Source organism: Cynoglossus semilaevis, chromosome 17, assembly GCF_000523025.1.
Source record: "Cynoglossus semilaevis isolate Cse_v1.0 chromosome 17, Cse_v1.0, whole genome shotgun sequence".
Lineage (NCBI taxonomy): Eukaryota > Metazoa > Chordata > Actinopteri > Pleuronectiformes > Cynoglossidae > Cynoglossus > Cynoglossus semilaevis.
The window spans coordinates 12,755,094-12,780,246 of NC_024323.1; the positions used below are offsets into that span (position 1 = coordinate 12,755,094).

At 47.3% G+C, this 25,153-nt stretch overlaps 2 protein-coding genes across 15 annotated transcripts in view; both read left to right on the forward strand.

The window, feature by feature from the left end:
- Positions 1-4,791: 4,791 nt before the first annotated feature.
- Positions 4,792-23,231, forward strand: tcf20 (transcription factor 20). Of its 14 annotated transcripts, none has more exons than XR_003052353.1 (9): positions 4,792-5,420; positions 8,784-17,223; positions 17,384-17,477; positions 17,565-17,628; positions 18,276-18,379; positions 21,990-22,218; positions 22,381-22,702; positions 22,905-22,952; positions 23,071-23,231. XR_003052353.1 is itself a non-coding variant. In XM_025064239.1 (6 exons), exons 2-6 carry the CDS (start codon positions 10,009-10,011, stop codon positions 22,190-22,192), a joined length of 7,680 nt encoding a protein of 2,559 aa, XP_024920007.1. In that variant the 5' UTR covers positions 4,792-5,420; positions 8,784-10,008; the 3' UTR covers positions 22,193-22,258. The 14 variants fall into 14 exon arrangements, 10 of the variants coding, with proteins under 10 accessions (XP_024920007.1, XP_024920012.1, XP_008328546.1 ...); XR_003052354.1 differs by lacking the exon at positions 4,792-5,420 and adding an exon at positions 5,434-6,042; XR_003052355.1 differs by lacking the exons at positions 21,990-22,218; positions 22,381-22,702; positions 22,905-22,952; positions 23,071-23,231 and adding an exon at positions 19,151-20,789 and having other exon boundaries at positions 17,565-17,614; positions 18,276-18,404.
- Positions 23,232-23,246: 15 nt separating this feature from the next.
- gsg1 (germ cell associated 1) overlaps positions 23,247-25,153 on the forward strand; it is a 3,630-nt gene continuing 1,723 nt past the window's right edge. Inside the window, exons 1-2 of the mRNA XM_025064529.1 lie at positions 23,247-23,431; positions 24,785-25,149. Coding sequence (XP_024920297.1) covers positions 23,331-23,431; positions 24,785-25,149 — 466 coding nt within the window. The 5' untranslated portion in view covers positions 23,247-23,330. The remainder of the gene's footprint in view (positions 23,432-24,784; positions 25,150-25,153) is intronic.

The window sequence follows — 25,153 nt, forward strand, 5'->3', positions numbered from 1 at the left end:
GGACATGAGACTCAGGGACCCCAGGACTCCTGGACTCCAGGACTCCAGGACTCCAGGACTCCAGGACTCCAGGACTCCATGACTCCAGGACTCCAGGACTCCAGGACTCAGCCTGGATCTCACCCTGGGATCAACTGCACACTCTCAGCTCGGCTGCTTTGGATGCTGATGCTGTAGCCTGGTCACCACCTCCTCTTCCTCCTCCCCCTCTTCCTCTTCTACTTCTTCTGTTCTTGTGTGTTTGAACTGCAGTATAACCTGGAAACACTTTTATACGTAGTGATTGGAGGCAGGGTGCTGTGGTTGCTAGGAGACGAGGAGAGTGTGGCAGCCGGTCTGGACGTTAGAGACAGAGCGCTGAGAGACGCGGGGAGAGAGCGCCCCCTGTTGGATTAGTTGGTCAACATTGGAATTGATTCGTTCACAGCCTCCTCTTTGATGGACAGGCAAACGGATCCCAGTGAGGTGAGTGTGTGTGTGTGTGTGTGTGTGGGGGGGGGGGGGGGGGGGGGGTTGGATTCATGTTTTTGTTATCTGGGTTGATGACGTGGGCTGACACACCTGTGGAAATCATAACATTGTTTTCATATCTCTGCTCCATCTGCTGACGTGACACTTTTACTGTTGGACATTGTTGTTGTTGTTGATGATGATGATGATGTTTTTCAAAAATGTCAGATGTAAAAGATCAGCGTCTGAGACTCTCCGAAGGAACTAACGGACTGAGGTCTTTGAAAAGAAAAAGAAAACAATATTATTTTTACTGTCAGATTCTTCAGTGTCTGCAGCTCTACTGTCGCTTTATTGGGGTTTGTTGTATAACCCTGCCTCCTGGTGTTCATTGTGGGAACTGCATGTCACTGTTCCTTTTTTCAGGAACGTCCTTGGTGGTTGCCACAGAAACCGGATGCTGCAGGACGCCAGTCTCAGTGAGGCTGAGGCTGAGGCTGAGGTCGCAATGTTTGATGTTACAATAGTTTTCATTTTTCTATCTTTTAAATGATGGACACGGAAAATAGAATCAAATGACATTTTATTTTCTCAGTTCACCGTTTTCACCTCGGTAGACAAACTGAATGTCTGTTTTGTCTGAAGACTTTTATATACCTAATATATCTTGTTCTTTTCTTCATCTTTTTTCTGCTGCTCCATGTTACAATATTTTTTAAATTTTTTTCCAACCTGAAAGGACGCTAAGAAACAATTGTTGACCTGGTGGCAAAGACAGAATTCTAAAAAGATGAAATTCTCTTTTTAGATTTTTTTTTAATTAAAGTTTTTAAAAAAATATTTTTATGTTTTAATAACCAGGACAAACCTTGAATTTTCTTGTAACTTCATTATATTTAATAAACACATCGGTCAAAAGAGTGACAGAATTTTAAATGACTGATATAACAGAACGGTGTCGGAGGTTTTCAGGGGTGATGGAGCTGCCTCCCTGCCTCACCCCTCCACTCAGAATAACCTGTAAAGAAAAGCTTCTCCTCCTCCTCCTCCTCCTCTTCCTCCTCTTCCTCCTCCTCCTCTTCCTCCTCCTCTTCCTCCTTCTCCTCCTTCTCCATCTTTTCATTCATACAACTGAGGTTGTCAGTGAAAAAAAAGCCCCTTCCTGTTGAGTTTTAATTGCCCATTCACCTGCCTGAGTTGAGTGGCAGCGTACTTCACCGGCTCTCAGAGCTTTTGTTCAGACTCGACGCGCTGCAGTTCATTAGACGTGGACGTGTTTGCTCTGCTGAGAAACGTCCTCGAGGAGGAGGAGGTTTTTGGACGACGGTGTTTGGACAGGACCGTGTGTCGACGTCAGATACAGACATACAGGTCACATGACTGATCTAACTGACACACGTCTGACTGAGGTTGGTCCCTGCAGGCTGATGAACTGGTATTAGTCAGAGTGCAGTCCTCAGACTGTCCTGCAGGGCCTTCTTTGTTATTTGGACCATTATGGTCAACACGTTTTTTCAAAATAGAAAAAGACATTTTCTCAAGCACATTTGAAAAGATTATGGATTCTAATTTTTTTTTCCACAGCAGTTGAAGCTGAATATTTCCGTTTTATTCAGGAATTAATTTTTTTTCACAATCAGAAAAATCCAGTCATGTCAAAAATGAACGACACACCTCTTCAGAAAACACATCTTTATCGTGACGGAGGTGTTAGATTAAGGTTAACGCCAAGGTTTATTTTTCAGATCCACTCCACCAGTTCAGGTTTTTAACTGGTTTGTGAAAGCACCGCACTCAAAGTGAAAGAATGCCAAAAAAAAAAACCCAAAAAAAACAGAATTTGAAACTGCAGAGTGTCAAGAACTCAACTGAGAATTATTATCAACAAGTTCAAAGAATTCCAGAGGATGAGCCGAGGCAGTGGAAATAGAAAAAAAAAAAAAACTGCAGAGAAACTGGCAAGACAGTGGTGGAAAAATGAAAGTGAAATGTTAAGAGAGACAGAGTCCAATTAAAACTCCAGTGCTGCTCAACAGACAGCTGTAGGATCAGGGCGAAGTCTGGTAATAACCTCCAGGGGGAGGATGACACCAGGAAGATGGGGTAGGAAGGGAGAGGCCTTTAACACAAAGAACACAGTCCTCTGATTGGAACGTACAGATGAGAACAGACATGAGGAGAATTAGGAAAAGAGCAGAACAAGAACAAATCAATGGCAGATGTGATTTTTTTTATTTAGTTTTTGTTATTTATTATTTTTGAAGCCAGTTCAACAGTCTTTAAAAAATCAATGACAACAAACAGTGAAGTGTGTTTTACAGGCTGTGTTTTCATCCAGGACGTCTGTTCTGAACCTGCGTCTTTGTCTCCTTTAAAGACTGGAAACAAGTTCCAGTCAAATGTCCTTTCAATTTTCAAAAAACAAAAATAAACAAACAAAAAAAAACCAAAAGAATTTGGATCAAAATGAAACAAAAAAATTTGTTCGAAAATTGTTCATTTTTTTATAGGTGTGAAAAACCTGGCCAGTGTTGTTGGAGAGATTTTTTTTATTTTTTATGTTTTTATTTTACACCTTGTGTAACATCTGTCTGAGAACTTTTGGACCTCACTTGGTGATTACCCCAAAAAAACTACAGAGAATACAATTTGGAGACACATTTTCCTCCTCCTCCGTTGTACATGTGTGTAAAGTCTGGTTACACAGGAGATAAAAGGCAGCTTTCCACCATATAATAACTACAGAAGTGTAACCCGCTGCTCCACGAGGAAATAAAAATACCTTTTTCCATTTACATGAATGTAATGGCGTCAACACAACAGGATGTTCAGAACTGGCAGGTTGGCTTCCAGTTATCTTCAGGCTCGTGTTGGCAACAAAATAAATAAATAAATAAAAAATCTAATTGCACGATTTGCAATTAGAGAAAAACTGAGGCTCTAATCAGAGTCAGGAGAGGAATCAGAGGCTGCGGCTGCCAGAGCTGATCTGTCCCACCGCGTGGACGCCACAGATATGGAGGACGTCGCCGCCGCGCTGGAGACCGGTTGCCTTCGCGACAGCTCTGTGCTCTGAGCCTCCTCTGTAGAAGATTTTGTGACCTTGCTGGTGATGGTGAACAGTCTGTGTGTGTGTGTGTGTGTGTGTGTGTGTGTGTGTGTGTGTGTGTATCCCAGCAGGCGTCCCTGTTGATTGGACAAGCCTGGCTGCCTGACTTGCCGGCCCAGTGTACCAATGCCCTTTATCTCCCCTCTCTGCTCTCTCACTCCTACTTGGTGACAATGGCAGGTACACACACACACACACACACATATACGCACACACGCATATACGCACATCAACTTGAATCTGATTCGTCGGTGCGGCGTTGAAGAGAGAAATGTCAGTTTGAAAATTACAAATGTAAAAAAGCAAGTGCAGACACGTAGCCTAAAAATTATCCACAGTTATGGCTCTGTGATGCAGTTGCTATGGCAACAGTGATAGAAATAGTCCTGTATCTGCTCGGAAATGAAATGTATTGAACTGTTGTTTAGAAAAACTGCCGGAGATTTTTTTTTACGCCGGTTCTACGCGGTGATTGATGCTTTGAGTGAGTGACTTACATACAGATGTGCAGACGGCCGCGACGTTAAAAGTGAAGCACCACGGGCCGCCGGGGGCCGGGGGCCGGGGGGCCACATCATTATGATGATGAGCGTGGCGGGTGTGGGAGTGGGAGTGGGAGTGGGCTGCACCACAGTGACCGGCCCCTGCTGCGGGGCAGGTCCATTTCCATCACCTGTGTCGTTGTTACAGACACAATGATGATGACGTTGTGTTGAACGTTAAGCAGTGGCTGGATGTGACACACATGAACAGCAACAGTAGAGCTGCTCTGTCTGTGTGTGTGTGTGTGTGTGTGTGTGTGTATTTAAGCATCAAGAAACCGCAACAACCAGGAGCCGGTCGACTGTGCTGTGCTGCAGTCGTCCTCTGATGCTGGAGTGTTGGTCTCAGTTAGTCCACATACGTCCATACGTCCAGTCCTGGCTCCTCTCCATGTTGCCTTTGTACCCTGGTGCCTTCATCACTCTGCCTTTATTCCCTCTGGACCAGAGCAGAACAAAGGAGCTTTGTTCAGTCGAAAACCATATGAATTCTACAACATTTGTATAATCTCAGATTTTCTTTTTTTTTTCTTCTTTTTTTGATTTTTTTTTAACGTTTAAATAAGTGAAATTGCAATAAGCTCCAGAGAGAGAAAGGAGGTGATGGAGAGAGGAGGGGGCCAACGACAATATTTGTCTGTTTAACAAATCCAAACATTCAACGTCGTCCTTCCTGACTCTGACCTCTGTTCTCTGTCACACACACACACACTAACACTAACACACACATTCACATGCACTGTAGTCTAACAGGAAAGCGAAGAGGTTGAGCCGCCGATGAAGGCATGCGTTCGCGGCTCAGTGAGAGAGGAAAGTGACGCCGGCGATGTTGGCGTGAGCGCGAAGATGTGTTTTAATGGGAGTTGGAGGTAGAAAAGGTGGAATCACCTCAGCGGTATGTGTGTGTGAGAGTGTGTGTGAGTGAGGGAGAGAGAGAGAAAGAGAGAGAGAGCGAGGGAAGGAAGGGGGAGGGGGTGTGTGGACCTCACTGGCTCCGGGACCCACAGGCACCCCCCGATTGTTGCTCCGCTCTCATCATTTTTTTTTTTTTTTTGGAGGTGAGGACAAAAGAAAAAGAAAGGGGGGCTGTCGGAATAAAAAGGCCCCGGGATCTGAGTGTCGTGACGCCCCCCCACCAACACCAACACCGCCGCCGCCTCATCCTGGGCTTGGCTGCCGCCGCTGCTGCTCGGGGTTGTCTGGACTCGGCGGCGGAGCGGCGGACTCGAGGACTGGGCTTCCACAGCCACAGCCACAGCGGCGGGATTGTCACAAAACAGCCTTTCACTCCGAGGGGCCTTGTACTGCTGCGTTTTCAGGTATGCACGCAGACCGCGTTAGCATAGCGCCGTCCCTGTCTGACAAACGTTAGCGGTGTTTATTCAAGGAAAAAAGGGGGGAAAGAAAATATATATATATATGTCAGGCTGCGGTGAAGAAGGGGGAGATTTGGTGACGCCGTCTCCACAGCGGAGCCTTCGCTGGTGCGAACTCTTATTACAGCTTCGCTTTCTCTCCCCTCCTTCACCCCCCGTTTACCGTGAGCCCCAGTCAAACATCTGCACCCAATCACCTCTCTATTGTAGCTAAGCGTTTAGCCTGTCTCTCCCCATGCACGTCCTCAAAAAAAAAAAAAAAAACCCCTTTTTCCACAGTCATTTTAGCCTTTCCGCTAAGATGCTAACCCGGGTTCGTAGCGCCTTCCAGCTCCCCACTGTGACACTCTCTGTAATAGACGTATTTAATTCGGACACTTTAATGAGCCGTGGTCTCTCTCTCCTCTCTGGCTAAAAGCTAAGCTTCCAGAGGAGGCAGCGCGGAGCTAACTGTGTGGCGTATACCCTGGTTATGGCTAACGTAGCTGCTAACGCTGCTGTACAAACGCCAGTGTTGATGTGTAGAGTCTGTGACACTGCGAGACGAGAACACATGAAGCGACGGGTGTGTTATCATATTTTTATTTTATTTTATTTTTTTAATGGAGGCCACAAACAGAACAAACGAACGCTCCCATCAATTAGGCAGCCATGCAGCTGATTGACTCCCGGGACGGACCTGCATTGAGTCAGGTTTCATTAATGCTGCACTGTGTGTGTGTTGTGTGCTTCCTGCTCAAGGAGCTGCTGTGATTAATTAGTAATCGAGATATGGATCAATCAGTTGATTAATGACGAGGACTAATGGCACGGGTTTAGACTCCTCTCTCTCTCTCTGTCTGTGTCTCGGTCGGTTTGTGTTTAGCACCGGGACATAGATCCGCTGGATAGAAGCTGTGTGTGTGTGTGTTTGATTTAAGGAAGAATCTTCTAGATTGTTTCCAAACTGTCCACATGTACAACACACTCACTGGGCCGTAAAAGATCTAATGTAACGACACGTGTTGTGAGCGGCTGTAACCGTCGTTAATAATGATAAATAACAACAGAATTATCAGAATTCTGCTTCGTTTTCATGCTTAAAAAATACTAATTTCACAACAGACATAGCTACAGTGTAACACTGTAACAACAGAGACAGGAAGTCAACGGAAAGACAAATGTTGCTACTGTTTCACATTATAAAATAGGTAAAAGTTGCAGGTCTAACTACCTAGTCTTATCTAGTCCTACCTAGTCCCAGGTCTTTTTCAGTAGAACCAAATGTCCTGTTAATGATCATTTATAATCACGTTTAGAGGAAATTTTGGCAGCAGGGCTTGAAGATGGAACCTGGCATCTACAAAACAAAACGTCATCGCAAAAATAAAGTTGTATAGTAACAGTATGATTTCTCACAGATGTAGACGCGTGGCTTATTGTGCAACTTCTGTAGTTTGTTGTCACATGAGCTCCGTCCAGTTCTTATAAACGGTCTATGAGATTTTTCTAATAATAATTTTTTTTTTCTGGACAGTTTTAGATTCTTCAGATGTGCTTAAATTAGAATTTCTATTGTTTCCTGCATTATTCTACACACACACACACACAATAGTCATTATAGTGTAGTAGTGGTGACAAGAGTTGACAGAAGTATTCACTCATGCTGCAGCCTGGAGTCCTAGTCCCAGGACCAGGACCAGGACCAGGACCATGTGTGACTTATGGTCAGCACATTGACTTGTGAGGATGATGATATTGATGTGAAATAAAAAAAAAAAGGAGGTGACCAACTTCTACTACTGCCACGTCTATATTTAGAGAGTCGGTTATAGAAAAAAAACCTGGGATGGAGGCAGATAATTTTTGAACTACATCGGCAACAATTAGTCCACCATTTGATGACTGATCCGTTACTGATTGTCTAAAGAAAGTTACCCCCCAAAATGATTCTGTTATGATTTCCCCTACGCACTGAACAATCTGAATCTACTGTTAACTAAAGGTTTTGGACATGTTTTACAGTTGTGTATTTTATGTATTATTTGATTTTCTTTAAAAAAAAAAGGATTCAAGGATTTTCACTACACAGTTGTATGAAATTTTAACTCAAGGACTGAGCGGATAAAACCGCCCTGGAATATAAAGGGAGGAAAAGTATAAAACAAAAAAAAAAACAGAACAATAAAGAGTCTTCAATTATATACTGTGTATAAAAAAAAAAGATTTCTATTAAAATAATTATAAACCGCATCGCCGGTCTGTTAACACCAACCCCTAAAGGATCATTTATATTTAATAGAATATTCAGCGCTGCTCGGAACGTGTGAGTTTAGACAAAAATGTGCATCTGCCTCCAGCACGAGTGCAGCCTCGGTTCTTGTTGAGTCGTTAACCGTTTTTACAGCGTGTTTAAAGCACATAATAGAGGCTTTTGTCTCACATGGCTATTGTGTAAACTGACCCCATAAAAGTGGCATCCTCCTTTTATTAAGTGTCATCTGTGATAATTAAAGGCCTGTTAAAAACCAGTTAAGTGTCTGAAGTTAACAACGTTCACTGCAGCCATTACGGAGACGTGGGAGACGCGGTGCCTCGACCTGGGCTCCGACGGCGCCGTGTGTTTACAAGTGTTTGCCACTTTATCTCACGCTGCTTTTGTTTCTTTAACGTCCTGCTGCTGCTGCTGCTGCCGTCAGTCCCGTTTGTTATCAGCTGGTGGCGCTAGGGCGAGAGCGGCAGCCGCGGCGAAGGCCGTACCCGGGGTCCATATTTTGAGGCTTAGGTGTGTAGGGCGAGAGCGGCAGCCGCGGCCAAGGCCGTACCCGGGGTCCATATTTTGAAACAGAAGGGCAGAGGTGAAGATGTGTGGTGAGGTGTGTGATAGGAGGAGGAGGAGACGCCGAGAGGTTAACGTTAACAGACTCTGTTTGGTCTGTGAACTTGTTACAGAGATGGTTTTATTCTGTTGCAGAAGGCCGGAGATAAATCCAACGATCGGGGAAATGCAGATCGTTAAATCCTTTATTTCCCTTTATTTCTTTTTGCATGAAGTGCAACTTCAGCAATACAAGAATGAAATGGAGACTGAAACAAAGGTGGGGGGGAAAAAAAAAACTAATTTTGTTTATTTAGATCAATCCCTCCTCAGTAAATATGTTCATTTGCAGCCGAGGCCGTCTAGAAGGAGTTATAGTCTTATCAGGTGACGAGAGTAAATTATTCTCCTCTAAGTATTTCAATAAAACAACACAATATCGCACCAGACCAGTGTTGCCTATTCATTATTGTTTGCTAATGTGGTCGATTCATCTCTTGTGTTTGCAGAGTCGGAAGACGTCTGGTCAGCAAATCCTGGACAAACAAAAACTCATCTGAATGGAAATAACTGAAGAGAGACTGCAACAAAAGTGGACCTTAAAGTGACTGAATTGAAGCTGAATGAATGGATTACTCTGCTTCGGGAACAAAACAAAAAAATGGTTGCCATGGAACTAGGTGAAATTAAATTATTGTTTTCAGAGGAAAAACAAAGGTGAGATTGCCGTGTGCTGAAAATAAAATACAGGAGAGCACCGAAAGGAATGTGAATGCAGACCTGAGGGAAGAGCGATTGCTTTAGTAGGGACCAAAAGACCTCTGCAGTTCAAATGATTGCATCTGGTAGCTGCGAAGAAGAAGAAAAAAGAAAACGGCATTTGAAAGGGAATGACCAAGACAGAGGATAACTCCGAGGGCGCTACAGTCTGCATCCACAATTTAATGAAAATATCAATGGAGTGTTTGCCTCTGGGATTGTTCCGCGCAGGTCCAGACCTGATTGTGTTGCTGCAGTTTTCGCCTCACACAGGTGTGAGTCGGGTCGGACACCAACTGGAGGACTTCTCCTGTGATGGAACACAGACTCAAGGATTTTGAGGATCTTTCTTTTTTATTTGTACGAGATGCTTCTGGATCCTCATCCTATTTAATCCTGATCTAGCTCCGCCTACTTTAGCGCGTAGACGTAAAGACGTTTGAGGTGGAACTTCTCAAATGCTGGAGGTTCATCCACCTCGGTCCACGAGAACCTAACACTGCTCTGTGCCAAACGTTAGCTTTGTGGAAGTGACTGTGCACTTTTCATCTTCTACATTTCCACCGTAGGAAATCTGCTGCCTACTTTTTTTCTTTTTTCTTCTTTTTTTGTTGGAGAAAACCAAATTTTATAAAACCCAGCGCTAGGAAAAAAAAAACATTTTTAAGTGAAAACAGCCATCCTACTAAAGAAAGGATTTTTAACTTTCAGCCGTTTTGTATAGACGAAAATCATTATCTGTTCCATCTTTCAAGAACTTTTTGCCATAAAAAAAATGATTGCAGCATTTGTGATATCTGCCGCAGCTCTTTCAAAAGCATTCTCCCGTTTTACTGCCAGGCCATAGACTCTCTTTTGTGTCACTTATGGTTCCTGCCATAAAACTACTACAAGTATCTGATCAAAAACATTTGCCGATCGAGACACTGACAGATATTTTCTGTTGTTAATTCAAACTTTGTTACGAGGAAAATAATGCAGAATTTTTCTAACAGTCCCGCTCCGACGCCTCTGCCCCACGGCTTCAGTGGGAGGGGCGCTGGAGGGAGTACTCCTTACCCCCATCAGCCTGCCGACCCTCAGATCTCCCCAAGGATGACGGAAGATTACGCAGGGATGCAACAACAGAGTCTGCACAGGAGCCACCACCACCCCACTCAGGCGAGCCACATGCTCGCGTACAGCGCGAGAAACAGAGTAGCTGTAGAGCCATCGCCGACACAGGGTAACATTCACAGTGGCAATAGTACAAACCCGTATAGGAAGGACGCTATGGACTATTATTTTTCAATGGGCGGGAAGGACAGGCAGAGAAGGGGGGGTGTGGGCTACGCGGCTGGATTTGGATACCCGAGCATCGATGGACAAATACCTCACCATTATCGGCATGGTGCGTCCGGTGCTGCTCCATCGTCCGGACTGATGTCTCCGTACGCGGTGGACTACGGCTCCAGTGGTGCCTCTGGTGCAGCGGCAGGGCCCGGGGCCTTCTCTCCAACCCACCAGTACAACATAAGTCAGAACGCAGCGATGCAGTCGGTGCCGGCCTCTCAGATGCAGCACCGTCAGCACGGGCAAAACTTTGCACCTGTCCACCACGGACAACAGCATAGGAGCTACCCTCACTCTGGGCACCGTATGACCCCACAGTACCCCCACTACTCCCCACAGAGTGGAGCATCCACAGGCTCATCTGGAATGTACAGCCCCCCGCCGCAGAGGTACCTTGACGGGGCGGCAAACGCCGGGTTTGATCCCAAGGTCAACAGCTCTCCCAGTGTCAACTCTGGTTCAAACTCTGTCTCCAGTTCACTAGCTGCTAACAACGTGGGGCCAATGGAGAACGTTCAGCAGAGCTACCACGCAGCCAACTACCCCGGTTACCCTCCGCAGGCCCACTCTCTCCACAAGCAGGCCACGATTCAGCACCGCAACTCGCAGCACAACTTAGGCGTAGGTTACGACACGTCTGTCAAACACCAGGGCCCGTCTCCCGGCTCCGTGTACTCCAAACATCACCAAGCCTCTAATCCAAGCATACCTCAAGCAGCTTCTCAAGAAATAGCCAAATCCCCGATGCACCCTAACGCGCAGCAAACTCAAATCAACCAAAACTTTAGCCCGATATCGAACCCGTCTCCGGCTGCCTCAGCGGTTCACTCCCCCAGTTGTAGCTCCTCTCCTTCCCCTTTGATGGGTGTCCCGGAGACACACGGAAACCCCCTGGGTCACGGTCCTTCACATGCCCCGTCAAACCCCCGTAGCAGCCATAGTCATGGCAGATTACTGCAGTCCATGCCTCAGTTAAGTCCCACACCCAACTCCAACAGCAGCATCAGTAGTTGTGGAAGCAGCGGCAGCCATAAAACCCACGGCATGGGTTCAGCCGCCGGGAGCGGCCACCCTCCAACAGGCCGGAACAAAATGGTTTTAGGAGCAGGAATCGGAGCCAGAGATGAAGGACATACGACGTATTCATCTTCTCCTCTCGATAAAATGCAAGATCCAGGCCTGAATAGTCTAAATGCTCTGAGCTCGCAAGTAGCAAATTTACCAAACACAATTCAGCACATGCTCCTCACCGACACGGTGCTCACGCAGAAGAAGAAAGACGGCACGCTGATGCAGCAGGCGGCAGGCGTGCCAACTTCACAGCCCAGAAGTCGAAATGCCAGCGCGGCGTCCAGCACCAGCACGGTCAAAGACGGAAGCGCAGGAGGGAGTGCGGACGGTGCCAGCATAGACGCCAGCGTGGATGAAGACTCCTCGCTGATGTCAGTCGGAGGCTCGTTAGGTGCCAAGGTGGAGCGCGAGGAGCAGCTCTCCGAGGGAGAACACGGCAGAGTGAGGCAGATGAGTGGAGCGAGCAGCGGATCTGAACCCGCAAACTATCATCGGAGTCACATCCAGGAACCCGCTGGACCGGCAGCCAACGTTAAATCTCTCATCAGCCCAGATGCACTTTCAAAAGACCCTAATGTTTCTGAAGCGAAAGAAAACGAAGCGCACGAAGCGTCTTCTGCGTCGTCTCCCCCTGCTGGACGGCAGCCATCTGAGACTGGTCCAGTTTCACATCGAACGTCCTCGTCCTCGTCCAGAAGCATTCCTCCACCTCCCCAGCCAAACTGTGTCGTACAGTCTGACTTAACCTACAGTGACAACAGAGGTGGGCACAGTAAGACTGCAGCTGTTAAAAATGAAGTCATCAAAAAAGAAAGTGAAGGTCAAGCTGAGAAAACAGAGAAAGACAGAAGCCAGATGCTGAGAGATTGTGAAGTCAGCACACAGAACGGTCAGGAAAAAGAAAATAAGTCACACATTGCATCTCGATTACACAACATCGAGAGGGAAGAAAAGCACACGTCTGACGAGCAGCAAAGTGCCAGTGGTGTCGGTGTGATTGTTTCAGCCAGATCTGAGGGGAGCCGCGCCGAGAAAGGCAAACAGCTCCAGGACAACAGCGCCGAAGAGAAACCCTTGTATTTGAGAGAGTCCAGCAGCCACAACGGAGACGAAGGAGTGGATCTGAGTCTGTATTCCTCCCAACACCAGAAATCAAATTTTGGCCGTCCTCAAAACCCTCCGCAGTCTGGACCACATAAATATGGCTACCCAGAGTCGACATATGGCTCAGATTTTTCAATAAAGAAAAGAGGGAGGGCTGGTGATGGGAGTGTGATGGAATCAAATTCCAGATACTTTGGGTACCAACAGTCACAGACTGGCTACGGCCCCGTTCATCCGAAAGACGGCGTTTCTTTAGCAGAGCCGTTGGTGAAGCGAGGCCAAGGACCTGGGACTAAAGTTCTGGAGGACGGCTCTCAGTTGCAGCAGTTTCCCAGCTTGTTACAGGAGGTTCTCCAGGGTTACAATTTAGACCGACGCTACGGCCGAGCCGAGCAGACGTTCCCTGCGCATCTTTTAGCTCAACAACAGTTTCAGACCAGACACCCGTACGGACTCAACGACAACATGAGAATGCAAAGTGGAGTTTCCGACACTTTGGCTCATTCAGGCCAAATAGACGGTAAACCCGTGCACTCAAACCTGCGTCACGGGAGTGAGCCCGATTTCACCTCTGAGCCTCAACCGCTGGTGAAGTCAGAAGTGTCAAATGCAAGTATTTTGCAAAATGCAGACAGACCTGAACTGGGTGTGTCTCAGAGCGATTTACCACAGGCTGCAGAAGCTCAGCAGCCCCCACCCAAACATATAAACTTAGCCGACTACTCTTTACCACAAAGAAAAGTGTTGTCTAATTTGTCCACTTCGTCCTCTGCCGTTCAGGAGCTTCTTATGCAAGAGCCAGAACCACTAACTGGCAGCGGTGGTCAAAACGAGTCTCTAAAGTCCTCCTCCTCCTCCTCCGTCTCCTCCGTACTGGTCCCTTCTGAGCGCTGCTCCGTCATCTGTGATGTTTCCCCGAACCGACGCAGCACGCCCGAAAGGGACAGGGAAAGCGAACGGGAGAAAGAGAGAGAGAAAAGTCAGCCTGGCCCTTCTGTCATCCAGCAGCCATTTTCCAGCCAGGCAGCAGCCAGCGACTTAAGTAAGAAAGACATCGTCGAGAAACAGGTGGTGAAAATGGAAATGGTGTCGAAGGAGTCGGGTCCAGAGGCTTTGAATTTACAGACAGATCACCACGGCGGCGGGGGACTCCACGAGCCTGACATGGAGTATCATCAAAAGTCATCTGTTGTAATGAACGCTGACCCCTACAGGAGAGGAAACGTAGACATTTCCTCCTTGTCGTCTCACCCCATGAGCGCTAATCCTTTATCGTCGCCCTCGAGGCATCAGTCCTACCTCCACGGTGTTGATTTATCAGCTGGCAGCGGCAGCGGTTTTCCCGGATATCGATACGGAGATACGAGAGACGGGAACATGATTCCACGCAGCGGCCCGCATTTCCCCCCCCACCACCCCTACCACAACCTGTCTCACCCGAGTCAGTCCACCAATAAGCTTCAGATGTATCCCCACGCTCGAGGTCTGCCGCATCACCCGCACGAGATAAGTGAGTGGGTGAAGGCGATGAACAGGCCGACCAAGGACGTGATGATGCAGCCGGGCTCCTCTCCAGGAAGACACAAGGTCAGCCAATCAGAGCCAAGACAGAGGATGATCCCCCAGACTGACATGTCCGACGAGCAGCACCCGAGCAAAATGTCAATGCATCATCAGAGTCCTTACTACAATTTGAAAATGTGGGAGTCGACGCACGCGGGTCGGGAAGTCCCCAGAATGTTGGAAGGAGACTCCTATTTCAGAACAAAGCCCCCGCCGCCTCCCCCTCCTCCCCCTCTTCCTGCTCCTCCCCCTGTGGCGTCCCAGGGCCCCGCTCTGCCGCTAATGAGTCACGGTCAAACGGCTGCTGCTGAAACTAAAATCACCCAAGATGTCAAACCCCCCTGCCCTCTTCCTCCTCCTCCTCTTCCTCCTCCTCCTCCTCCCAGTTCCACCAAGCCTCCCGAGGACACTAACTCCACTGCACCACAGGTACGTCAGACCAAAGCCGGGGGTTCTGCAGACACTAACCCGCTAATGCTGAGGAGGAGGGTTCGATCTTTTATCTCTCCCATTCCGGCCAAAAGGCATTTGCAGGACATATCACAGCACAGAGCCGCCGCAAACTCACACCACTCTCCCGGGGCTCAAACTGAGGCCGGCAACCACAGTAAGGACGAGTCGGACGGCTCGGACGTCCCGTGTCCGAGGCTGACTTCTCCGACGCAGGGGGAGAACATGTACTCCCACGCCGTGTCTCCCGCACATGCTAATGCTAAAAGTATGACTCCTAGGAAAGGACGGGGTTTGAAACTGGAGGCAATAGTTCAGAAAATTACCCCAAATATTAAAAAGTCATCGGCTCCTCACGCTGATGAGGACTCGAACCATTATCCGTGCTTCTCTCAGACAGAATCGCAGCCCTTTAATGAGTCCCAGGACCAGGACTTGGCTCATTTCTCCAGAGTGTCAGGGGTGAACGACGGGTTCCTGGACGACGGCCACTCCTTGAACAACATGATTCCCTTCAGGGGAGTTGATGAGACGGGACCGTTGCCTCTGCCCACCTACCCGTGTGACCCCCACCAGGCGTCCCAAACCATCAAACCGGACTTTGACTTTGGATTAGGAGCCGCGGTGGCTTCAGCGTCCGACGACAAGGAGGACTTTGCCCTGCTCGGACCCTTGCCCCCTCCTCCGCCCGTCCCACGCCCCGTCCAAGGCTCTCCACCGCCGTCCTCCTCAGCGCTGTCCGATATTCAGCACTTCACCAACACTTATCAGCAGCTGGAGACGAGGAGAGGAGAGCAGTCGGCTGCCAACCTCCTCCGACAGAAACTTCAAGAATCTGGGATGGGCTTTGAGGACTATCCTGGGAGTGACTACTACGGCGCCACCCCCCCTCAAGGACACATGCTGAGCAGACACTCCATGTCCTCCGGGAGGTCCAGTCTGTCCCCACAAGACTCTAAACAAGAAAGCCTTGTCCCTAAAGGCTACTTCCCATCTGGGAAGAAGAAGGGCCGGCCGGTGGGCAGCGTAAACAAACAAAAGAAGGCCCAGAGCCAGAACCAGAGCCAGAACCCGGTCCAGACGCAGGGTCAGCCCCAGACTCAAGTCCAAACACAGAACACAACTGTGACCGTTCTTTCTGGCCCACCCACTCCGGCCACAGTCACCACTCCACCCCCGCAGGCTGTGCAGGCTGGCAGCAGCTCCCCAGAGCCCACAGCGCCCCCTCTGTCAGACAGTAAAACGACTCCTCCCTTGACTCCTCCAGTTTTGACCCAGGTTATAAAAGTGGACGTTGAGAGCGAGGACACGCAGCCGGAGACGGAGGTCAAACCTGTGCGGCGGCGGCGCAGAGGTGTCAAAGACGAAGACGAGCCTTTTGAAGCGGGCGGGCAGCAGAGGAGGAGGAGGAGGCGGGCGGCCACGGTGGTGCCCCCTTCAGTGACTAAAGATGACCCAGATACACCTTCAGAGAGTGTGTTCTGTAGCCTGGGCACCAGCAGAGTCTTCCTGGATTCAAACAGAAAAGGCGTCTTTGTGCCACACATACACGTGGAGAAGAAAGTACCGGAAATCGGGGCCGTGTGCACCATCGTTAACGCAGAGGAGGACAAGATGAAGGGAGAGCGCAGCGCAGTGGTGGGGAAAGGAGGCGCAAGTGCGATTGATTCTCTCCTGACCTCGGCTCTCTCCTCACAGCTGTCAAGGAAAGACAAAGAATCGGAGAGACGGATAACGGAGGAGGTGGAAACGACTCTCCCGTCTGGAAAAGCACTTCCTTCGTCGGACTACGTCGTCTCCGGCCCCGTGATTACGGAGACCAGTCACTCTGGGCGTCTGCTCTGCTGCCTGTGTCAGAAATGGGCCAATTACAAACACCTGGGCGATCTCTACGGACCCTTCTATCCGGCCGAGTACGCTGCAAAGCTCCCGAAAAACCAGCCTCAGGTCAGACAGTGTCAGACGGGCACCGGCACCAACAGAACCGGACCAAACCCCGACGTGAACGCCAGCACTCCGCCGAGCGCCGTCCAGGACTCTCACGCCCAAGACGCCCAGTTTAACAAGCCTCTGTCCGAGTGTGACAACGCCATCAGTCTGGATTCGTTCGGCGCTCCGCTGAGAGCGCCGTCTCCACCAGGTGTCACCGATAACATCATGATGAGCGTGGCGTCGGCGTTCAGTAACAACACATTCTGCTCCACCAGTAGAACCACGTCTCTCTCCTGGGACCTCAATCTGGATATGAGACTCATTCCCGAGCTGAAGCGAGAGCCCGGCCTGGGCGCCGACCCGCCGCAGACGCAGACGCAAACGCAGACACAGATGCAGCCGCCGCTGCTGCAGCAGCCGCCGGCGGAGGAGGCTCAACAGTGGCCCCAACACAGGAAGCTGACCTCGCACCCCCGCTTCAAGAGGAGACACAAATCCAGCGAGGATTCCCCCAGGATGGTGCCCTCGAACAGCAAAGCCTCGCTGCCTTTCCAGCCCCCGCCTCCAGCCCTGGACTCCCTGGGACCACTGGCCCAGCTGGCCCAGCTGCCCCAGATGCCCATGGACCCAGAGGAGCTGTGGGTCCACGAGGGATGCATCGTGTGGACCAGTGGGATTTACCTTGTCAATGGGAAGCTGTACGGCCTGCAGGAGGCACTAGATGGCGCCAGGGAGACAGTGAGTGGTCTTTGTTAATTTAGGATCAGTGCAGGCTGAAACCCAGAGTTTGCCCCCACCCCTCTCCCCCCTGGCTGTGATTGTGTGAATTACAGCTGCAGATGTGTCACGGGGGTTTTTAATGTGCATTTCTGATCTTCTGTCTGTCACCTCCACCCAGAGCTGCTCCTACTGTGAGATGGTGGGCTCCACGCTGGGCTGCTACAGCAAAGGCTGCACACTCAGATACCACTACCTGTGTGCCATCGAAGCAGGTGAGTGTCGGCGTCGGAGACGACCTCGCTGCAAAATGTCTGACTTTAATTTCACGGTGAATGTTTTTTTCTCTTCTTTCTGCCCAGATTGTTCTCTGAACGAAGACAACTACTCACTGCGCTGTCCGAAGCACAAGGTAAAGAAGGAGAGGTTGGTCTCTTTACTCTTTCTTCAGACACTAGTTTTAAGGTCTTGCTAGAAAAAAAAAATATATTTTTCAGTTCACTTTCAACAAAACCTAAAAGGAACTTGTTAAAGTTATGTAAGCTTTACAAAAGTTTTTTTTTTCTTCTTTTTCATCCATAACTGAATGAATTTGAATTTGAATGCACCTGAAGTCGGTGGATTGACCAGACAAAGAACCAGGCCGTGACCTGAGGTCCGTCAGAACTCTTCAAAGAAAGAATTCTCTGACACGGACGCCACCACGAGTAGACGAACTTTAGATTTGAATTTATGGATAAATTATTTTGTAATTCACCTTGAAAAAGATGTACGGTTTATCGTTATGTCTTAGACTTTTTGACTTGGCTCTTGGCCGTCGTTATCCTCCGTCGATGTCTTGACTGATCCTGGATCAATTCATGTCCACTGATCAAGTCTCCCTCCGTCCTGCGGTGCACACCGTGCTCCTGCGCGTTGCTAGGTTACGCCGCTGTGCGTTCAAGGCCTCGGCTGCTGTGACGGCTGAGGAACGATCGCAGTCTTTTTTTTCTGTTTCTACCAGAACCTTCTGTGTCATTTATGTAGCTGTGGTTATATTAAACTGTAACTTCCTGTGTGGTTCTCCTCCACAGTTTACCCAGATCGTCAGGCCAGCCAAGTCAGTGTATGTGGAGCAGTCAGAGAGAGGCTGAGCGACCAGAGGAGGAGCAGGAGGAGCTGCAGGAGTCCGGCTGCTGTGAGTTCACAGAGTTTTAACAAAGGTTTGATATGAACTAGATTTAACGCGACGTTGACCCGTTTGACCAAATTTAAAAAAATTAAAAAAGTTAATAATTCATTATCAACCTTAATTTTTGCCTCTGCATGATGTAGCAGTTTTGCTGTTCACAGCAGATGGCGCTCTTGTTTTCTCACTTTGGTTACACCGGTCTGTTCTAATGGAGAAAAAAAAAAAAAACTTGCAAAAGCTGTAGTCAACATGTGCCTCCACCCTCCTCCACCTCCCTCCGTCTCACCCCCTCTACTGTTACACCAACCAACTGCATGTCCTCCATCACTACACCCATAAACCCTCTGGACTCTTTCCTTCTTGCCCGGCAGCTTCAGCTCCACCTCCACCTCTAACTTCATCACCAAACTGCTCCACCTTCACCTCTCCCTCTGATCTTGTTTCATTTGTGATTCTCTCCATCATCCTCCTCTCCTCCACCTCCAGCTCCATCTCAGCTTCCGGTTCATTCTACAGAAACCGTGCATCATAGCAGATCTCACTACCGTCTGCTGAAACCTCCGCTTTTAACTTTACTGCAGTCCTTCCATCGCAAGCCACCCCCCGCCTTGATCCACCCTGGCTCCCCCCTCTACCTCACCTCTTTTGTACGATGTCTCTGACACAGAACGGTTGACTCCTGGTCCTTAAACACCTCCTCCTCCTCCTCCTCCTCTTCCTCTTCTTCTTCTCCCTGTGACGCTGCGTATCTCTTCATTTCTGTGTCTCCTGCTCCAGGTTAGTTTTGGTCATTTGACGCCTGAATGTCCTGACGGGGCGCCCACTCTCATCCCCACAGGAAAAGACAGGACTATGGTCTGTGATGGACAACACCGAAATGGAATGTACAATTTCTTCTACACCAATCGGCGTCATTCACATTTAAAGGAAGAAAAAAACAAAAAAAAGAAACTTTTTTTTTTCTTTTTTTCCAAAGAGTTACTGCTTCTTACCTAGAAAATGGAAGAAAAAAAAAAAACATGGACATGCAACATAGAGGGGTGGAAAAACTACAGAGGTCAAAGGTCAAGGTGGAGTGAATTGAGAGGAAACTTGAAGAACAAAAAAAAGGAGAGAAAAAAAAAAAAAAGCAAACATCAACCCTGGGCTTTATTTCCTTTTCTTCCGGCACCATGAAAGTGTTAAACACTCATTTATTATCATTTGTATTATTGTTTACCTTTTTTTCTTTTTTTTTTCCTCTTTTTTTTTCTTTTTTTCCAGATGCATATTGGGAGCAATGTGGGTTTGAAGCCCAGAAAAGCTAATGCGAGAGGGTTGTATCCTGTATTACCATATCATATTAAGACGATCGCAACTTTTATTTTATTCCTCATTATTTTATTTTTTTCGTATCTTCATCATCAGTATTTACTCATCAGATTGAAAATGGATGTGAAGACTTAAAAGAACGAATCATGGCTTGAGTTGGTTTTTCATTCCCGGAGGAGAAGAAGAAGAAGACGAAGACCGAGTGCCATTGTTTGGATTGTCAGGGTCAAGTTTGCCACAAAGACATTATTGCCTTGGAGAACGGACATCTGTTGCCTTTCAAAAGTCATATGTACGAGTGCGAAATGTGTGAGTGAGCGTGTGCGTGCGTGAGCGAGCGAGAGCGAAAGAGAGAGAGGGATCGGCCAAAATGTCCGATGTCTGAATCTTGGATTCCATTTTTTTTGAAAAGTGTTCTTATTTTTCATCACTGGGGTTTTTATGGTACAGATAGTATTCCTGAGGAATCAGGTGGACAGTCTTATTTTTCAAGTAAAAAAAAAATCTTTGTAAATGTGCAAAGAGAAGGAGTGGGCAGGAGGGGGCGCTGTGGAGCGAGGGCGGGTGTCTGCCATCTTCATCTGCGAAAATGGGAAGAAGAAAAAAAAAAAAACCAGATGAAGAACGCGACGTTCGGTGGTTTTTTGTTGTCGTGGAACTGTGTACTGGCTGCACGACTGCGTACGTTGTTGCACAGGAAGTTCCGCGTTTGACTGACGTGTGTTTCAGTCCCCCCTGGCGCCACGATTTTTTTTTTTTTTTGGGAACTGAAAACTCTGGACACTAGGTGTGAATACGAGTGGCTCTGATTGGCCACGGCTGGTCCCAGTATTTTTGAACGGTTTTATTCATTTAAAACAAACGGAGGCGGGGAAGACGCTCACGGATCCGTTCACGACAAGCGTTGCCATAAAAAAAAATTTTAAAAGTGAGTCATACATGGTGTCGTCGTTATCATTTTTTATTGTTATTCTTGTAAAAAAAAATAACCCAACAAAAAAAACCCAACAAACATCCAACTTCAGAGACGGTCACACTATTGAAACCATGCTGTATCAGAACCCTGTCAATATGTATATGAAGTATGAATACACTTTAAAACGCTCCGGCTGTGCTGCACTCCTCATTTCTAGGACTTCTTCTTCTTCTTTTTTTTTTTTTTCAAATTTACATTTTTTTATAAACATTCTTTCACTTTTCAGGTGGACACACATTTGCTTTAAATCTCAAATCTCTTTCAGTTTCTTAAAAAAGTCATTTTTCACATGCATCAATTCTTGCCTTACTGTTATCAAACGCAGTCTCCTTCCTTGCCCCGCAGGGGGCGCTATAACAGTTGTATTATTGCCCTGGTGTGTGAGTTGAGTGTCCAAGTACAACATTATTGTTTCATGGTTGTCTTCTTGTAACGGATGGCTGGGATACGTTAGCACAGAGCGCCGCCGTGTGGTCGAGCCGTACACTCCAACAGCAAAATGACAAAACTTTTTTTTTATTTTTCTATTTAAAATACTTTTTTTTGTCTTAGTTGTATCATCGCTGCCTATATTTTGTGTTTCCAGTCTGTGACTTTTTTTTTCTGCCTATATTTTGTGTTTCCAGTCTGTGGTTTCGTCCGTTAATTCACCTGCAGGAAAAAGATTACACTTTGAAATGATGATTTTCAGCCATTACAACCTTGACCCCTGTGACCTCTCTGTGGAGAGGTCACCAACTCCTCCAAATGACTGCACATACATACATAAGATATGGATATGAATTGTTTTATTATTCATGGAACAGCCTGCGTTGGCGTTATTTGTTCACCGTGTCAAGGTCGTGGAGTGGAATTTACACACGAGGGAAAAAAAACCAAAAAAAAACCAACGACAACAACAAACACAGCTGCAGAGACAGAGATGAGTGACAGTGGATTAAAGTCAGTCTGAAATGAAAACAGATGGAACAGAGTGATCTGTCTCAGGATTTAGACAAATGGATTAACGAGGTGTGTGTGTGTGTGTGTGTGTGTGTGTGTGCTCTGCATGCTGAGGTCAGTGTAACGGCCAAACGTCTCCATCACTTCTTGCAGAGAAAACAAGCTGATGAGGTGAGTGGGTGTTTATTATTTTTATTTTTTTTGTCTGTCATTAAAAATAAAATTTCATCTCCACAGAAACCAAGCTCCCCCTACAGGACGGATTCCACGTGGCGACGTTTTTCACACAAAGTTCTTCAGGGGTTTTTCTTTTTTTGCCCCCAGACTGTAGTGATTTTTTTTTGTCACGGTTCTTTTTTTTTCTTTTTTTTCTGTTCCTGTGATTAGTCACCGTCGACCTGCGACTTCTCCGAACGCATCGTGCTAATCAGCCGACGGGTCGGAGCAGCTTCTCCTTGGAAACTGAAAACGTGCTGCTGGTATTTATAGTGACGGGTGGAGGAGCTGTAGCTGAAGGAACGAGGAGAAACCAGGAGTCACCTCTGAGTCTCCACCTCAGACGGAAACAAAAGAGGAGGAAAAAGTCATAATCTGTAAATCAGTTTTTCTAATCCAGGTCTGTTCACTGCACAGTGGAGGACAAAACTATCAAATGCAAACATTTATGTGTGTTTTCCAAGTGATTTCATTGAAATATATATATATATATATATATATACGTGCTTCATAATTCAGCTCGACTCCATTTGATTCTCATTCTTCTTTTTTCTTCCATCAGCTCGAACCCTCCCGCCCCCACAGCATGATGGCGCTGTTGCAGCCGGTGCGCTCTCCTTGCTTGTCCTTCATCCAGACGACCCTGTCCCTTCTGCTGGGCGGCTTCGCCCTGCTGTCCTCCCACTGGTGCGTGGGTAAACAGAAGGTGCCCAAACCTCTGTGTTCGCCCACCAAACACAGCAACTGCATCCCCGTCCCGGGCGTCTCCAACTCCTCCAGCATCCTCTTCTCCTGGGAAACCGGAGACGACCGCTTCATCTTCCCGACATTTCACACCGGCCTGTTCGTCACCTGTGAGGAGAACATCTACACGGACGCCTGGGGTGAGACAGTTTAATGTAAAGTTTTTAAAACTTTTAAAACTAGCTAGCTCCATCAGTGGCTTCTAAACTGTTTCTGCAGCGCCCCCTTGTGTACATAAGACTGTTATCACACACGTTTATGGCTGTTGGTTCAAATCTCTGCTGGTTATCGGTTATTACTCGTTTCTTTTTTATTTTAACATTTTCTTTTTTTAATTTCCAGAAGAGAAGTGTCGAAGTTTCTACTATTTAACCCCAAGATCTGAAAAAGGTAAATTAGATTCTTCTTTTTTTTTTTTTGCTGTACATTTCTATGTTGACGACACTCTTCTTTGACTGATAGTTTTACAACCCCCTCCCCCTCCCCCTCTCACCCCCTCTCCCTGCAGCTATGATGTGGCTGTCCCTGGTGTAAAAGCTCCTCTACGTGGCTCTCCTCTTCATCAGCTCCTTACTCCTGTCTGTGCAGCTGTGCCTCAAGGCCTGGTTCCCGTCCACCCAGCGCTGGGGCCAGCTCCTCAACGCCTTCGCCGCCGTCTTCACAGTACTAGGAGGTACTGTGTGAATACTGCTACTGAATACTACAGCTACTAGAGAGACCACCAACGTCACCTTTTACCCTCACCCTGTCTCTTCAGGTCTCCTGGGGATGGTGGGTCACATGATGTTCATGCAGGTGTTTCAAACCACCGTCTCGATGGGACCGGAGGATTTCAAACCCCACAGCTACGGCTACTCCTGGACCTTCTAGTAAGTCTGTTCAATCTCAATCTAGTACCAGATCTGGGCAATCTATGGTCCGCAGGCCACGTCCGGCCCCTCTGACTGCCTCCGCCCGGCCCCGGTTCGGTCGGCGCGAGATCAGCGTTAAATTAAAAGTCATGAGGAAAAATTATTTTATCTGTTTACTACACTGTGTTGGAGATATTTCTGTTTATCTGTTAAGTTGGAAAAATAATTTAAAAATATAAAAAGTTTATATAAAAGTTTCCCTAAACCTCCCACCCTCCCTGCACTACCTCCATGGACCCCTAGGGGTTTGCAGTATTTCTGTTGAAAACCTCTTGGGTCTAGAAGCCGATCATCTTCGCCGTCGACTGTTGGAGTAGTAAAAAAAAAAAATAGTAAAAAAATAAATAAATAATTGACCGAAACTTCTTTTGTAAAATATAAGGTCTTTAAAAATTTCCCCAAAAAATTCTAATTGTTTCAGAATTTTGGGAGAATTGAATGAAGTTTTGTAAACGTTCAGACTTCTAAAAATTCAACTCTTTTTTTTTTTTAAAGGACAAATCTGACTTGATCTGCTCTGAGTCACAGGGATCCTCAGTTCACAGCGTCCCAGTGGGAATACTGTCGTTCAAATGCAATGGGAACGTTAACAACTTCCCAAAATATTTTTACGAGCTGCAGCAGAAACGGCCGTTTGTTCTCCTAACGTTAAAAGTCACATGACTCAAAAATCCAGAGCAGTGAAAACAAAAACAAAAAAAAATCTAATTTTCAAAGTTGCTGCCAGTCTGCTGTTTATTTTTTCCCAAACCCTCTTTATGGTATTTGCAAAAAAAATTCTCTTCATCTCGAGATCAAAATGTACGGTTGTCACGGAAACAAGGAAGAAAATAAAGCCACGGCCGCTCTTCTTCTCTGCTCCTTGACCTCAAGGTCAAGGTCATTCCTCCAATCAAACACTCGCATCTACGGCTGGTTTACCCGTAGCTCGTAGTCAGTCAGGCTGCTCATCGCTAAAAAAAAAAAAACTAGTAAAAATTAAAAAAGAAAAAAAAAATTAACAGAAGTTTTTTTTTCTCCTATAGAGGGCGCTGTAGGGTTATATCTTCACAGTCTGGTCAGAATGGCTCCAAAAATTAAGTGATAATTATTGTAAAATTTAGTGTAAAATTATTTGTGTATTTGAGTGTATTTTTAAGTGAGCTCAATGAGTGTAAAATTTAGTGTAAAATTATTTGTATATTTGAGTGTATTTTTAAGTGAGCTCAGGGTGTAGTTAGTAATCTAGTTAAGAGTACAGTTACATCTATAGTTACTTCTATACTTGAGTGAATATTTAAGTGTCTCTCTCTCCCCCCTCTCTCTCTGCAGTGTGGCCTGGTTTGCCTTCACCGTCTGCATGTCCGCCGGTGTCTCCACCTTGAACAACTACACCAAGAAGGTGCTGATGGTTGGACCCAGACGTGGCTCCGCCCTCAACCCGTGCAGCTTTACCTTTTCAGGACCTCTGCCACCACCTGCCCGGCACTACGCCCCGCCAAACACCGCCATCTCCACCATCTGCCTCCCTCCTCCCCCGCCGATCTCCCACCTGTCTCCATACTACGACCCTCCGTCAGGTGAGTCTCCTCCGTCCTCCCGGAGGCTCACGCCCTCCCTCTCTCCTCCCTCGCTCCGTCACTCTGACTCTTTGCCACCTCCTTCCTCTCCTCCATCTCCCGACTCCCCTTTCCACCGTTT